The 17,373-nt window shown below is 36.2% G+C and overlaps 2 protein-coding genes across 2 annotated transcripts; one reads left to right on the top strand and one right to left on the bottom strand.

Moving 5' to 3' along the window:
• Positions 1–297: 297 nt before the first annotated feature.
• On the top strand, positions 298–4,091 carry LOC126710419 (RAN GTPase-activating protein 1). The gene is made up of 2 exons (XM_050410864.1): positions 298–572; positions 2,174–4,091. The coding sequence occupies exon 2, from the start codon at positions 2,185–2,187 to the stop codon at positions 3,787–3,789; it is 1,605 nt and encodes a 534-aa protein (XP_050266821.1). The 5' UTR covers positions 298–572; positions 2,174–2,184; the 3' UTR covers positions 3,790–4,091.
• A 486-nt stretch (positions 4,092–4,577) lies between these two features.
• Positions 4,578–7,644, bottom strand: LOC126710420 (chloroplast stem-loop binding protein of 41 kDa a, chloroplastic). The gene is made up of 6 exons (XM_050410865.1): positions 7,231–7,644; positions 6,697–6,818; positions 5,938–6,040; positions 5,711–5,849; positions 5,156–5,433; positions 4,578–4,904 (listed from the first exon to the last, which is right to left on the bottom strand). The coding sequence occupies exons 1-6, from the start codon at positions 7,606–7,608 to the stop codon at positions 4,722–4,724; spliced, it is 1,203 nt and encodes a 400-aa protein (XP_050266822.1). The 5' UTR covers positions 7,609–7,644; the 3' UTR covers positions 4,578–4,721.
• Between the last annotated feature and the right edge of the window lie 9,729 nt (positions 7,645–17,373).

Below are 17,373 nucleotides of genomic sequence, written 5' to 3'. Positions count from 1 at the left end.
ATTAACACACCATTTTATGTCAAAAATTTTGTCAACCACTCAACTTTATATCAATATTTTGTCAGTTTTATAGGTTTTAAAGTTAACTTTATACAATTTCTCTTATTTATATAATTTTTTTATTAAGTGGGACTCACGTTAGATTAAGAAAATTGACCAAGGCCCAACCAAAAATACACAAGCCCATTAATATCAACATGACCAGGATCCAAGAACGTAAATAAAACGAAAAGTAAGGGAAATTTCCGTCATTTTAGAAAGCGGAAAACCTACGCTTTCACATTCTCTCTCCCAATAATTTTTTAAAAGTAAGATTTAGATTTTCATCATTTCCCTCCAATTCCAATTCCCACTCGCACTTTTGAGTTTTCATTTTTAAAAAAAAAAAAAAGATATTTTTCCCTTATCCTTAAGTCGATAATTATTGTTTTGAAAAAGAAAAAAAAATCATAGAAATAAGAAATTTTCCTTAGAAGCAAACAAGATATTTATAAATCTATTACTCTCTCGTTTCTAGGGTTCTTCATAGCCTCTGTTTGTTTCCCGAGAAAGTTTCTAGTTTCTCGTTTCAGGTATCGAATCTGCTTCTCTCTGTTTTAATTTTCTGGATATTATTAATGTGATTCTTACTGTTACTTGCATACTTCAGATTTCTTTTTGATTGATTGTAGAGAAAGTTTATCTAATTGAAATTAGAATCGAGATTTCAAATTTTTTTTTTTTTTTTGGTTAATTCTGTTTTAGATCTACGTGGTTTCCTCTACCATTAGCGAGGGTTTCTTTCTCATTAGCTAGATCTGTTAATTGAATATACAGAAAGCGAACTTAAATTGTTAATTTTGTTGGAAATCAAAACTGTAAAAGTACATTTTTCTTCAATTGTTCTGAATTCTGATGCAGCCAAAGAAGGTTATAGTTACAGTTTCACTCTCTGCTTTTTTTTTTTTTTTTTGGTTTCTTGTATCAATTTTCTTTGTTTTATGCAAAATATATACACTTTCAAAGACTCTTGTATGTGAATTATAAGGTTTTGGGCTACCCGAGTCCTTTAAGAACTGCTTTCATTTGAATTATCTGTTGTTTTTCTCTCCATATGGTTTGAATGTGCCTTCAAATCCCGCACTCCCAGCTATCAAATCATCAACAACAACAAAAAATGGGTTTGGGAACGTCTTCTTTTTGGGTATATCTAGATTGGTTTGGTTGTGGGGATATAATTGATTTGATAACCTTCTAATGTGTATATAAAGTAGGACTTGTTAATTTGAATCTCTCTCTTTCACGGGCCTATTGTTAACTGTCCTAGTAGATAGGTTCAATAGCGCTAACAATCTGTAATATGTGGCCTTCCATGTCCAAAATTTACATTGGGAGTAATCTTCTGTATGACCATTATGAACCTTTATAGTTTTATATATAAATGTTTGGGCAGGGAAGTATTAGCACATTTAGTGTAGTTTTCCTCCTTTTATACCCAAAAACAAATAAATGAAATTCATGTGTTTTGGTATTTAATATGGGAAATGATTTTGTTAATCAGCAAGCTAAAACAAGTTCTCGCCCCCACTGCACATTTGGTATAAATTAGAAGAACCATACATGACATTTTCTGTACTGATACAAACCATCTTATTGTTATATCATTGGCATTTTCTTATTTGCATCACATCTACCATCATCAGTGTTGCTGTTATTGTGAACACCATGGCCAATTCATGACAGGCAATCCACCATAACTGCCATCACTGCAGCTAACCACCAACACCACTTTAACCATCACTATTGTCACAAAACTAACAGTACCCTTCATGTGAAGTACACATACTAAATTTATTGAGTCAAAGCTTTAACTTTATTTCTGAAACTAGCAGAGAAATTTTGTTATCTATAAAAACAAACAAACAAAACTAATAGTGTAATTCTATCAAAGCTTAAACTTGATTGCTGAAAGTAGTAGAGTAATTCTGTTATCTATAAAAACAAAACCAAAAAACAAAAAACAAGTAGAGTAATTTTGTCACTGATTAAAAAAATAAATTATTTTTGATTATTTTAAGCAATCTGTTTTGCTTATAAATTAACATGCTTGAATAAATGTTCTCCCCTCCTTAGGTATGTTACTATATCTTATTTTTGTTACACTTTAATGAATTAATTATATACATGGTTCTAGGCTACTTTGGCATGGATTCGGCAACACAAACTTTCCAACACCGCTCATTGCCAATCAAATTATGGCCCCCTAGCCAGAGTTCAAGGTTGATGCTTGTAGAACGAATGACCAAGAATCTTACAACTCCATCCATTTTCTCGAGAAAGTATGGCCTGTTGAGTAAAGAAGAGGCAGAGGAGGATGCCAAACACATAGAAGATATTGCTTTTGCAACTGCAAGCCAAAACTTTGAGAAGGAGCCAGATGGTGATGGGAGTTCTGCAGTGCAAATTTACGCCAAGGAATCAAGTAAACTTATGTTGGAAGTCCTTAAAAGAGGCCCCAGAATAAAGGAGGATAGAGAGGTTATGATAGCTAATGAAACAATCTTTGATATATCTGGAGGTCGCAGGGCTTTTATTGAAGCAGACGAGGCTGAGGAGCTTCTACAGCCATTGAGGGGACCAAACTCATATACTAAGATTTGCTTCAGCAATAGAAGTTTTGGCTTGGATGCTGCTCATATTGCTGAGCCCATTTTGTTATCCATTAAGGATCAATTGACCGAAGTAGACCTATCAGATTTTATTGCTGGAAGACCTGAGGCAGAAGCTCTTGAGGTCATGAATATATTTTCTTCAGCATTGGAAGGTTCTGTTTTGAGATATTTGAACCTTTCAAACAATGCCATGGGCGAAAAAGGTGTTAGGGCATTTGAGTCACTTCTAAGGTCACAGAGAGATTTGGAAGAGCTTTATTTGATGAATGATGGTATCTCAGAGGAAGCTGCAAGAGCAGTTTGTGAACTAATTCCCTCCACTGAGAAGCTTAGGGTTCTTCATTTTCACAACAACATGACTGGAGATGAAGGGGCAATTGCTATATCTGAGATGGTGAGAAGTTCTCCAGCATTGGAGGATTTCCGGTGTTCTTCTACAAGGGTAGGCTCTGAAGGGGGAGTTGCCTTATCTGAAGCACTAGGGACTTGTACTCATTTAAAGAAGCTTGATTTGCGTGACAACATGTTTGGTGTAGAAGCTGGACTTGCTTTAAGTAAAGCTATATCTGTCTTTGCAGATCTTACTGAGGTTTATTTAAGTTACCTCAACTTGGAGGATGACGGGGCAGAATCCCTTGCCAATTCTCTCAAGGATTCTGCGCCATCACTTGAAGTTCTGGATATGGCTGGAAATGACATTACTGCCAAAGCTGCTGCTTCTTTAGCAGCCTGTATAGCAGCAAAACAATTTCTCGCCAAGTTGAACTTATCTGAGAATGAACTGAAGGATGAGGGTGCAATTCTGATCAGCCAGGCATTGGAAGTGGGCCATGTCCAACTAAATGAAGTTGATCTCAGTGCAAATTCAATTAGAAGGGCTGGGGCAAGGCTCTTGGCACAGGCTGTTGTGCACAAACCTGGATTTAAGTTACTAAATATCAACTCTAATTTCATATCTGATGAAGGGATTGATGATGTTAAGGATATATTTAAGAATTCCCCTAATATGCTTGGGCCCTTGGATGAGAATGACCCTGAAGGAGAAGATCTTGATGAGGAGGCTGAAGAGGATGGTGCTGATAATGAGGATGAATTGGAATCAAAACTCAAGAACCTTGAAATCAAGCGAAATGAATAGAGTTTCTTGCTCTATCACAGTAGCCTTGGGTGGATTTGCTTATCGAAACCTGATTTTCAGCTATATGTTTCTGTATTAGCTAGTCCAGCTGCATCTAGTTGAGTGTAATAGGTCTATCTGTGTTAGGTTAGGTTGGAGACCTCCATACTTTAAGAAACCCCCCTAGCTTAGAGTTAGTTTTCAATATTGCTGATTGAAATTGGATCTTTGTGGGCAGTATGTTATGTTTAGTAGGAGGTATACAGTAATTTTCTTTTCGGGATGTTTATGTTCAGTGTTAATGCAATTTGTCTTTACAAATCTGTTCAAGACTAAATATGTTCTTTGCATGGATATTACTGTGTAGTAATTATCAAGAAAAGGCTGGTAATGGGACTGAAACTTCAGTATGTGAATGGGTCAGGTAATATCAGTCCTATTGTTAACTCAACTAGCAGGCTAACTTCAGATTAAAGAGACCTCTTATCCATCTGTGCTCGTGATTATTACATTGTTTTTAGCTCTTATGAATTGGTTGTGCGGTCCTATTGTTGTATACAGTTTGTTAGCTTGTTACTTTGCTTATTGGGATATTTTGCCAAACGGGGTGCTCATAGTGATTAGGTTTTTTGGCCTTTTCCTAATAAAGTACAAACTCAATCAATGTAACATATGACGTCTGATTGTTTTTAAGAATCTTCACAATTAAAATTTTATACTTGGTCTGGTGTTATAATCCGATTCAAAAATTTCAAGCTCCATTTCCTTTTCTTTCAGAATACAGAATCAATCTTTTTACTCAACAAAAGTAACAATAGTCATATCATTTTATTTACTTTTATATGATAATTGAATACATTGATTCTTGACAAACTATAGGAATACGCAGAGATAGAAAAAAGGGCATCCCATATAGCCTTGTAAGTGGGTAGATATAGGTGCAGTTTGATTGATCATACAGCCACGGGTACTTTGAGCGATTCTAATATCTTATCGTCTATCTCAAATGTTATGGGCTTCTTGTCTCTTCCAATCTTTACATACTCATCAAACTGCTCCTTCAAATCTTCAGGAAGATTTGTGGTGCCCTGCCAACCCAAAATGTCCTTAGCAGCTCTTGGTTCTGCATAAAAGTGCTGCACAGTACATGAATTGTGTAAATTATCTAACAGTTGAAACAGTTTCAGAAGCAGAAGTCAGGACCCAGCATTCAGTGGGTCCATTCAGGGGACCCTCCGCTAAACAATTTATGTATTTGATCTTTCTCTCTATTTTTCAAATTTTCTTTATCATTATGGTTATCTTGACCCTAAATATGGTTGTTAATGGGTGGAATCATTACATACTCTCTCCAAAATAATTTAATGGCGGGTAGAAAAGTCATTACCATGTTCCGGAAAGGAAAAGCTTTCTTTGCATCAATTCCAACAGCTTTGGGATCATAATGAACAATGTTAACCGGACGACCAGCAGCTTGAGCACATAGTTTGGTCATTCCATCCAGAGTCACTGCACGGTCACTTACGCAGTTGAAAATCCTACTATTTGCAGCATCTGGTTTCTCGACAGCTAGAGTAAGCATAGAGGACAAGTCCCTAACATGAGAGATGTTTGTGAGTTGCATTCCAGAGCCAGGGATTGGAACTGGCCTGTCCCGAACAATTCCTGTGTTAAGTAAGTGAGCATATTGAGTTACTGTACTTTCTGTAGAAATAATATCGAGATAATGGAACAACAATAAGTGGAGGATATACTGGCACTGAATATTAAGTTAAAACCATCCAAAGAATCATCCAAATCAGATCAAAACTGCATACATCATCTAGGTAAGAAACAATCAGGCCTCATAAAGGAAGGAAGGACTAATATTCATATATCAGATATCTTACAGGACATCATGAAACATTAATTACTAAAAAAGTGCTTGGGATTATACACTTACTATCAAAGAACCATTCCTCACAATCTTTATTGTTTCCAGATCCAATCATGTATTGTGGACGGAATATTGCCCAAATACCGAAAACCTCTGCAATGTATTTCTCCACTCCAACATGACCAGCATCAGCTTTAACTACATCCTGTTATAGTGAACGTTTTTATTTGGTGGAGGAAATCCAGGATATTTTAAATGCCATTGGGAATTGGGATAATAGATATACAACATACCCCTTCGACATGAGGTAGCTCATCAGTTGGCTTATAGATTCCGGCACTGCTGATGAACAGAAATTGCTTTACACCAGAACTCTTGGCCCAATCTATCACAGGCCTATGCGTGAAGATTGATGTTAGCATAAATGGATCACAGATTACATATAAATTAATTTTTTAAATTATCTTTTGCTCTATATTTAAATAGTACATTTGGTTTCAATTACTTGCACACTCCTAGATACTAAACTACCACATACAAATTTTCCCTTCAGCGTAGGGGGATTGAAAAAGGCATAACAAAAGGACATTGGAGCTTGGCATGCACTACAGTGATGTAGAACATATATGCTGCAAGTGTGATTGATTAAACAATATGCAGTCATTTTTTAATGGAAAAAAAATAGGCTTATGCTTGAGTTCCTCCAACATAATTCAAGGATCAAGGTCCTATTACCAACATAGTAAAACATTGCAAAAAATAATTTGTTTTAACTTCACATCATCCTCTATCATGGGCATACCCTCATTTCAAAAACAGGAACTCAAAATGTGGAAAGTCTAAAAAGTAAAAATACTACATACTAACTTTGAGGCCCCAAACAGAACCATAATCACTATTGCCTTATTAAGGTCCATTAACTTCTAGAAAGCATAATGCCAATACCAATCTTCCAGTTCTATCAAGTAGGATACCTAACAATTTTACAATCAATATAGCATACCAAAACTACATAATTCAAGATTTGAGTTTCAAGAACTAAAGCAACAAACCTCACAGCATCCAAGTCCTTGCCATTGTTGTCCAACACCACATCAAATGCTGCTCCTCCCACAACCTTCCCAACTTCTGCCGGGTCCCCCCACACTGTCTTACCTCCAGCACTCACAATTTCCTGAAATTTTTTCAGATAACACAAAAGTTTCAATTGTAAAATAAAGAAATTCACCATATATACCTATACCCATTACAAATCACTAAACGCCATATTAGTCAACCAACAAAAATTAAGTACAGTTCCTTAAGTGTCGTACCTCAGTTTCCCAAATTAAACTCAAACATATGACTTCATTGATTTTAATTGTCTTAAATGAATATAACACATTTATATGTGGAATTGAATCAATTGATCAATGTAGTCATGGAACCCAATGCACAACACTCTACCTAAAGTGTGATTAATGTAAAGTGTGAATCTTTGTGCCTTAGTCATGGAACCTAATTGTACCTGAATTTTGGCCTTAGACAAATACACACATAAAGTACAAAGACATATTAGTGATGTAATGCAAAGTGTAAATCTTAACTGAGAATCTGTTAAATGGAGGCTTCTTCATCTTGTCAGAGCTCTCTTCACCAACAGTCAGTATTGTGACCTCATGGCCAGAACCGAGAAGCTGTTTTGCAAAATAAAAGCCAATAACCGCATGTCCACCACTATTGGTATTAACTATGAGGACCTTCTTTTTCACCTCAGCACTAGCTCTGACACTCAAGGCAGAGAGAGCAAAGCGTTTGGAAGGTGTGGGGTATGTGAGAGAAGATGGAGTAATGGAGAGGGAGGAAGAGAGAGCAGAGGAGTGAGACAAAGAGAAGCGTGGAAGAAGAGGAGAAAGTGAAGGTGATGAAAATTTGGAAGGTGGAGAGGAGAGGAGGAGAGAGGATGAGAAAGCAAGAGTGGCCATTTTTTGTGTGTACTTTGGTTGTATGAGAACCAGCGGTTTTTTTAACTAGATAAAGGAAACAACAACCGTCAACCGGCCTCTTCAATGACTTCCTTACATGACAGTTAATTTAATTTCCGAATCAAGGACTTCTTTTTTCTAATGTTGTTTTCTAATTTAATTATTATTATACCTAGTAAGGTTCTAAGTTTCTAACTAAGGCTAGTCTATTGCTGGCTGAAAACTATTTCCAAACCCTATTAATTGTCTGTTTGAATACCATTTATTATTGAAAACTAAAAACACTATAACAAAATAATTTTTAAATGTGTGAATAGTGCCGTGGAATCCAATTTTAAAGTTAATTTTCTTGAATTTCATACTTGTAGGTCTTATGAACAGTGCACGGGACCCATAAAAATAAAACCCAAACGCAAACGCCAAGGCTGTTTACACTATCCAAACTCACACTAAGGCCTGGGTTTGGCTAGGCCTTTGAGAATTTCTAGAAGGGCTTCTTCATCCAAGTAATTGATTTTGGTTGATAAATATTGGTAGAACTGGATATTTGAGCAATGGGATTTGTGAGAAAATGGGTTGATTTAGTTTTATACGAAGGACAAAATTTAATTACAAAATTAGTTATAGCCTAAAACTATAACTTTACTCAATAAAATAAACATTACTACATATTTCAAAAATCTAACCGTTAAATTGCATGTTTTTTACACTCTAATACACATATCAAATTTTATGTCAATTGGATATTATTTACTATATAATTTATAAGTTTATATTCTATGCATAATTTTAAACTACAAAATTTGCAATTTCAAAATTTTATTGATGACATAACTATTGATCTTTAATTTTCTAAAAATTTTGCAAGTATGAAAGATATAAGAAGAAGAAGATATAGACTATTGTAGGGACCCAAAAAAACGCCCAAACCCACTTTAGAATAGTGGCTCCCAGTTCTTCAAGCCCAAAACAATAAATTTGTAAAAGAGTGGGTTTTCCGAGTCAATTGAAATGCTAAGTAAATTACAAGCTTGAGGACAACAGGACTAAAGCAATTAACATGAACGAAAAAAAACACAAATTCAGTGTAAATTCTTCCTCGGGCAAGTCTGAGGATGGATGCTCATTAACAGTCAAAACTGATATTTTTACAGTCAGATCTTTATTTCTCTCTCTCTTTTCATTTTTAAATTGTCCATCCCATTTTCTAGAGGGGTTCCTTTCCTTATATAGTCCTTTCCATTGCATTTCAACCCTTCATCTATACGTCTCAAGGAAATAATTTGGATGTTTGTCCCATCAGGACCCTTCTAAAGGTGGTAAAGAGAGTTATGAGCTATGAAGTCACTGTTCAAGTGTCTTTTCCTCATAAATGCGGCCAACTAAGTTGGTGCAGAGTATTGAATGTGGAGGTGATGGCTACCTTCCCAAATATTTCCCATTTTCGTTGCTTGCACGACTCTGGTGTCTTCCATAGTGCTTTACTTTCTGGTGCAAGGAGCTAAATAAGGTACTCCCGAGACGCATTTATTCCTCAAGCCCTTCGAACGACGAGCCTGCTAGCCTCCTTTTTTCAGACCTCTTATTCTAAGTTTTAGTTCAGTTTTAAGTGGTCTTAACGTCTTCCCTCCTCGGTCTTAGCCCACGTGTCAGACTTAGGCTGACACATGTATGGGCCTTTGATCATCCTCGGACAGGGCCCATAGGCTTTTAGAATGTCCTCAGACCACTTGCTCCCATAACTACAATCAATTTTGTAGCTAAATTTTGTCCTTACACAAATCAAGTCAATTCAGTTAATTTCATGGGTGTTTTATAAATGATCTCAGGGCTCAATCATATTTGCATCCAAGGAAACACTGTCCCTTGATATGTGGGCTTGGACCACATAGGAGTAATGTAAAAATAATATTACAAGCTTAAGGCCCATTCAACAGTAAACTCCAATTGGGCTATGTTCCGTGGCTTTGGACTGGGCCAACCGTCCAGTAAAACCCATCTCATTAATGTTAAAGTTTGGGTCATTAATTACATTTGGACCTAAGAAGTGGCGTGGTGTCTCTTGCTAGTTACTAAGTTCATTTGCTTTGGGTTGTTAATAATATTGGCTCTCAACTAAAACAAAACAAGTCATGTAGGTGAAATATTCTCATAAGAATTGAACCTTATAATTATCCCTTGATATGTGGGCTTAGACCACATAGGAGTAATGTAAAAATAATATTACAGGCTTAGGGCCCATTCAACAATAAACTCCAATTGGGCTATGTTCCATGGCTTTGGACTGGGTCAGCCGTCTAGTAAAACCCATCTCATTAATGTTGAAGATTAGGTCATTAATTACATTTGGACCTACGAAGTATTGTGGTGTCTCTTGCTAGTTGCTAAGCTCATATGCTTTGGGTTGTTAATAATATTGGCACTTAACAAAAACAAAATGAGTCATGTAAGTGAAATATTCTCGTAAGAATTGAACCTTATAATTTTGGATATAATGAGGATGCAAAATTTCATCGCCCAAAAATTCACCTCATCAAGCACATTAGCGCCTCTGCCTCAAACTCAGCAACAGAGCACATCGGCAACAACAAGATCGGATCGGAGATAAGAGATTGCCTTGGCCTCGAGCAACAACAACAAAACAACTCAGCAAGACCCCGCCCCTGGTCCCAGAGCACATTGACATCGACGACAACAAGATTGGATTGGAGATTGCCTTGGCCTCAAGTCCTTGACATGCTGCCGCGGCGCCGCCCCTCAAGGTATTTCAATTCTCTCCCTTTTTCTCTATCTTATCTTTGCTGTGCTCTGAGAGTGAGAGCGAAGCTTTCTCTCTCTCTCTCTCTCTCTCTGTTTCTCTTTGAACTAAGTTATTGAAAAGTGAGATTCTCTCTTTGGAATTAAATAGCTTTACCTAATGTCTAATTGCCTTTAGTTGACATTTTGACTTTATTGGTTTGTGAGTTTGTCGTTTTGTGTATTGTGAATGTTTTATATCTTTAATGTTTTGTGTAATGTTGATTGGCTTAGGGGCCGTGGGGTTGGATATTTGAATTGGGGAAGTGGACAGGCAAAGGCAGTAAAGACATAAAAGTAACTAACCAAGACATTATAAAAGACAAACAAATTAAATTATGTTAGGATTTAGGCAGTGGGTGTTGAGCCGGGTGGATAATGCACAATGGGGTGTGTGCTAGACTTCTAGTAGTCTATAAAGAAAAATAATGAAACAACTAAACAACAATAATTAATAATTTTATTAATATTTCAAATGAACTTATAGTTTATTGTTTATTCTTTTGCTAGAATTATGAACAAATATTTGATAAGAAAATCATGTACCCAAGATTCATCTCCTGTGCAAGATTCATCTTTATCTTCTAAGTGAATTTGTGTTGATTTTAACTTAAAAAATCTTCGTTCAGATCTTGGGCTACAAGAAAAGATATCATCTTAACATCCTAATAATCATGATGTAACATCCTAATAATCATGATGAAATAAAAAGATTTTATTTACAAAAAGGCCATTGTCAACCTTTTCTCCATGAATACCTTCTAACAGATTTTTCTGGAAAACCCCGTCGATTTAGATCCAATTGGTATGTAAATAGAAACTGGTTGGAATATAGTATAGACAAGGATGCAGTATTTTGTTTATATTGCTCCCTATTTGGGCAAGATGTTGGTAAGCAAGGAGGAGAAAAGACTTTTGTAACAAAAGGATTCAAACTTTGGAATCAGAAAGAGAAGTTATCATCCTATGTTGGAGGAGTTAATAGTGCTCATAACCAATCTGTCAAGAAGAGTGAAGATCTAATGAAGGAAAAGCAACACATTCAAAGTGTTTTAGTTAAGCAATCAAATCAAGATAAAATTTAATATCGGGTTCAATTAAATGCAATAGTTGATTGCATAAGATTCCTTTTATGCTGGGGGTTAGCTTTTCGTGGTCACAATGAATCTCAAGGTTCAAGTGATAAAGGAAATTTTCTTGAGCTTCCACAATTTTTGGCGGATCACAATGAATCTATCAATGAAGTATTGCAAAAAGCTCTGAAAAATTGCAAGCTTACCCACCATGAAATTCAAAAAGACATTGTGAAGGCCGTTGCACGTGAAACATCCAAAGCCATCATTAAGGATCTTGACAATGGGTTCTTTTTAATACTAGTTGATGAGTCGCATGATATCTCAATGAAAGAGCAAATGGCCCTCGTTCTTTGTATATGAATAAAAAATGAATTATTATAGAGTGGTTCCTTGGTATTGTACATGTAGCAAGTACCACTGCTTTGTCACTCAAATATGTTGTTCAATGTTTACTTTGTGAACATAATTTGAGTCTATCAAAACTATGTGGGCAAGGTTATGACGGGGCTAGTAATATGCAAGGTGATATCAATGGTCTCAAAAATTTAATTTTGAAAGAGAATAAATCAACATTTTATGTCTATTGTTTTGCTCATCAACTTCAATTGACTCTTATTGCCATTGCTAAAAATCACATTAACATTGCTGAATTTTTTTATGCGGTTAGTAATTTAGTCACTATTGTTGAAGGCTCTTGTAAGAGACGAAATGCTCTTTGAGATGAATAATTTGCCAAATTAAAGAAGAATTATAGAAGGGTGTACGGAGAAGTGGGCAAGGCTTGAATCACGAGACAAATTTTAAGCGTCCTGGTGATACACATTGGGGATCATATTATGGGACTATTCTCAACTTAATTTTGATGTTCTCTGTTGTTGTTGATGTACTTGAGATTATTGAAGAAGATGGCCTCTCTGACCAAAAAGTTGAAGCTCGATTTATTATGAAGTCAATTCTATCTTTTGAATTTGTGTTTGCTCTACACTTGATGAAAAACATTTTAGGGATCACAAATGAGTTGTCAATAGCATTGCCCAAAAAAAAAAAAATCAAGATATAGTAAATGATGTGGATCTTGTTAAAATGTCTAAACAACGATTGCAAGTGATGAGAGATGATAAATGGATATCTTTATTGATTGAAATGTCTTCATTTTATACCACATATGATATTCCTATTTTGAACATGGATGAAATATTTGTAGTTAGTGGGAAGCCGCGATGCAACACCCAACAAAATAAAAATTTACATCAATATTGTGTTAAGCTATTATACACAGTCATAGATTTGTAACTTCAAGAGCTTAACAACTGTTTTTTAGAGGTGAATACCAATTTGCTAGTGGGAGGCCTCGACGCAATACCCAACAAAATACAAATTTACATCATTTTCGTGTTAAGCTATTCTACACAGTCATAGATTTGCAACTTCAAGAGTTTAACAACCGTTTTTTAGAGGCGAATACCAATTTACTACTTTGTATGGCTTGCTTGAATCCAAGTAATTCATTTATGGTTTTTGACAAGGAAAAGTTGATACGTCTAGCAAAGTTCTATCCATCTGATTTTTCTGGGATAGATACCTTGGCACTTGGCTCTCAACTTCAAAATTACATATTTGATATGTGCAGTAGTGACTTGTTTTTAGAGATTCAAGGAGTTGGTGAACTTGCTAAAAAGTTAGTGAAGACAGGGAAGTATGACACTTATCCATTAGTCTATTTGCTTGTGAAATTAGTTTTGACTCTTCCTGTTGCTACTGCAACAGTAGAAAAAAGTTTTTCAGCAATGAAATATAAAAAGAATGAACTGTGCAATCAAATAGGAGATCAGTAGATGAATAATTGCTTGGTTATGTACATTGAAAGAGATATAGCTTGTAGCATTGATAATGAAACTATCATGCAACGATTTCAAAATATGAAAACTCGTAGAAGGAAATTGTAAATTTTATGTATTTACGTGTTTTTTGTTTGTTTTTGTTGTCAATATATGAATTTCTCTTTTTATTAGATTGTGTAATTTATACTCCTTAAGGAACACCCTAAGAAAAATTCCTAGAGCCACCACTGCTGATTGTAAATGTTAGAAAAATAAATAATGGGTCTATATGAAAATGACAAACAGTCAGTCATAATTTGTCACATAAGATAGTTGTGGGGAAAAAATTTAGCTAAATTTATGGTTCTAGAATAACTCTATTTGAAACTAGCACCTATTCCAATTCCACCTCACTAATTTATTGCTTGAGATTCACCAATAACTTCAAACCAATTGGCAGACTTTGCTTATGTCACATAAGAGAGAGGCTTACTTTTTTTCTTTTTTCTTTTTTTGATACCAAAAAAGGAAGAAATACAAACAGTTAAGTAACAACAGGGGACATATAAGGCCAACAAACATGAGTTGGCACATTAGTAACCTGACTAGTTACGTGGTATACATTTTCAAGGACAACCTTAGGAACAAAAATCAGCTTAAACACTACACCAGCTTGTTGTATGCAACTAAGATCTGCCATTATTGTTCTTTCTCTCCAATCAGGCTTAGCACACCCATTAAAGGGAAGGACTAACTTTATGCAGTTGCTGAGTACCAAAATTAGCTGAAAACCAAGGGTCCTTGCCTGGATAGAGGCTTCCACCATAGCTTCATGCAAAGCACCAGCAGCTGAGCTTGCTGCACTGCTTCTGACCCCCCCAAAACACCACTTCACCTTGTCTGTTCTTAGCCTTATAAGCAAAAGCACTACCAAAATGACCCCTCCTTTTTGCTCCTGCTAGTTTAAGAACTATTTGCCACTGACTCCTAGCAGGATTGGGATCACTTGACTGTTTGTACTCCTTGAATTGTTGAGACTCTTCCTTGCCAAAAGCTTCCTGGTATCTAGAAGACAGAGTTTGAGCCATTAACAACACACCAAGAGGGTCTGGTCAGATATTGTCTTGTACAACCACATTCCTATGGTTCTAAATTGACCACAGAATTGTAAACAGATTTTGCAGAAAATTCATATCCTCTGGATTCAACTTCTTATGTCTGACCAACAAGGAACAAATCCAATTTTGGACCGAGATGTTAGACAAAGAAGAGGTATGGAAACACAAAGTGGATCCATGCCAGATTGCTCTAGCAAATTGACAAGAGATAAACAGATGCATGGAGCTTTCAACCTCAACATTACAAAAGGGGCAATCTCTATTGACATTAATCTCTCTATTGTTCAGATTCAAAAAAGTGGGGAGACAGTCATGCAGCCGCTTCTAAACGAAAGTCCCAATTTTCATAGGAAGCTTAACTCTCCAAATCAAACTCCAAACTACCTTAGGAATTGAGACACTAGGCCTAGAGTTAGAACAGGAGGCTTGAAAGTCTTCCAAAAGTAAGGAATAAGCCTTATGAACTTGGAAGTCATCAGAAGATGAGTGCTTCCAAAGCAGTTTATCATTGAAGTATCCTGTTTTGGAAATAGGCATACTGAAAATCTCATTGCAGACCTGGTGAGGATATAAACTCCTGATCGAGTCAGGTTTCCACTCACCTTTGGACTGATTGATAAGATCAACTACAGTCCTAAGATCTGCTTGAGAACAGCTAGGAACTCCAAGGTTGGTTGCTAGAGAAAACCAATCTTTGTGAGCTAAGGGAATATCAGAACCCCTCCCTATCCACCATTTACCTTCCTTAAGCTTAATATTTTCTGATTTAATGATGTTCCTCCAAATCCATGAATTATGAGGTTTGGGAGAACAATCATGAATATAGCCTCTAGGATAATATTTACCCTTTAAAGTCATGGCCAAGAGTGATTGAGGGTTGTGGGCAATCCTCCAAAATTGCTTAGCTAGCATGGCCTGGTTCATCAACTTAAACTTTTTCAAACCTAGTCCTCCATCTCTCCTAGGCTTGCAAACCTCATTCCAATTGATAAGGTGCAATTTACGAGTTCCTGGATCATGACCCCACCAAAATGCTCTAGTGGTAGCATCGTTTATCACAGACTGTGTCAAGTATCCTAAAACAAGAGAAATTGTACAAAGGCATAGACTGCAAGACAGAGGAGATTAGGGTAGTCCTACCAGCTTGAGAGAGCAACTTAGCCTTCCACCCTTGAAGTTTTGACTAAAGCTTCTCCACCAAATAGTGGAAATCAGCAACCCTTCCTCCCCTAAGCTTAAAGTTGACTCCTAAATACTTACTAGGATTAACCACAAGATTGACCTGAAGTTGTGAAGCTAAACCTTCCTGGTCCTCCCTAGACATGTTTGGAGAACAGAACAAGTCAGACTTATCCAAGTTAATTTTTTGTCCTGAAATGATACAATACCACTCCAGAGTTGTTCTTAATGTGGCAAGAGACTTAGCATCATTTCTAAAATATAGAAGGGAGTCATCAGCAAAAAATAAATGGGTAAAGGATAACCCATTCCTTCCCAGCTTCACATCAATAATATCATGGTTTTGTTCAGTTTTAAGCAAAGCAAGTGAGAAAGTGTTGACACACATAAGAAAAAGGTATGGAGACAAAGGGTCTCCTTGCCTCAATCCTCTTGAGGGTTTAAAACTCTATGAGATACTCCCATTGATCAATAAAGTGTAATTAACAGATGAAACACACTCCATGATCCACTTAACCAATTTGAGCTAAAATTCATAGATATAAGCAGTGCTTTAAGAAAGGACCAGTCTACTCTATTATAAGCCTTACTCATGTCTATTTTCAAAGCACCAAAGCTAGTCTTCCTACCCCTTTTCTTTTTCAGAAACTCAAAAACTTCATGAGCAATGATCCACTTAATCAACTTGAGCTAAAATTCATAGATATAAGCAGTGCTTTAAGAAAGGACCAGTCTACTCTATTATAAGCCTTACTCATGTCTATTTTCAAAGCACCAAAGCTAGTCTTCCTACCCCTTTTCTTTTTCAAAAACTCAAAAACTTCATGAGCAATGATGATATCATTTATAATGCTTCTCCCACTAATGAATGCATTTTGAAAGGGAGTGATAAGAGTGTCCATGAAAGGTTTAAGCCTATTAACCATAAGTTTGGAAATAATTTTGTAAATTACATTGCAAAGGCTAATAGGCCTAAATTGAGACAGAACTTCAGGAAAATTAACTTTAGGAATGAGAGTAAGGTGAGTTTGATTGAGAGATTTGAGCAAGGAACCTGAATGGAAGAAAGTCTGCACAATGTTGCAAATATCATGTTTTACAATTTGCCAAAATCCTTGGAAGAAAAAAGCTGGAACGCCATCAGGTCCTAATTGGAAGACAGTGTTCTCAATCTCCTTGATTGTTACTGGTTTGTTCAGTAGGCAGCATTGCTAAGTAGACAATTAAGGAATGGCCAAATTGTGCAATTGTTCCATAACGCTCTCTACATTATAAGTGTTGGTAGACTTATAAGTAGATTTAAAATGATCCACAAAAATTTTTTCAATGCCCTCAGTATCCTCAATAAAAAACCCCTCAGCATTCTTAATGCAATAGATTCTACTCCTGGCCCTCCTTTGTTTAACCATAGCTTGAAAGTACCTGTCTCCTTTCAAAATCCATTCACTGCTAGCCTTCTGTGCCTACATAAGTTCTTCTCTCTTCAACAAGCACTCCAACTCTTCTCTAAGCTCTCTCTCTCTCTTGTCCCACATCCTCCATAAAGATCACATTGTTCTGTAGATCCTGTAACAGCCTCTTTTTCTGGTTAATCTCTTGTTCTATTCTGCCAAAAACCTTCCTATTCTAGTGCACAAACTCCTTCCTAACACTATAGACTTTATGCATTAGTTGGGAAGCTCTTAAACCATGTGTACTACTACCCTAAGCTCTTTGCACCACTTCCTTACATGATGGATGAGTTATCCAGATACATTCAAACCTAAAGGGTCTTCT

Source organism: Quercus robur, chromosome 12, assembly GCF_932294415.1.
Source record: "Quercus robur chromosome 12, dhQueRobu3.1, whole genome shotgun sequence".
Lineage (NCBI taxonomy): Eukaryota > Viridiplantae > Streptophyta > Magnoliopsida > Fagales > Fagaceae > Quercus > Quercus robur.
Note: the sequence above shows the minus strand (reverse complement) of the source record. Positions and strands in the feature narration are given on the sequence as shown.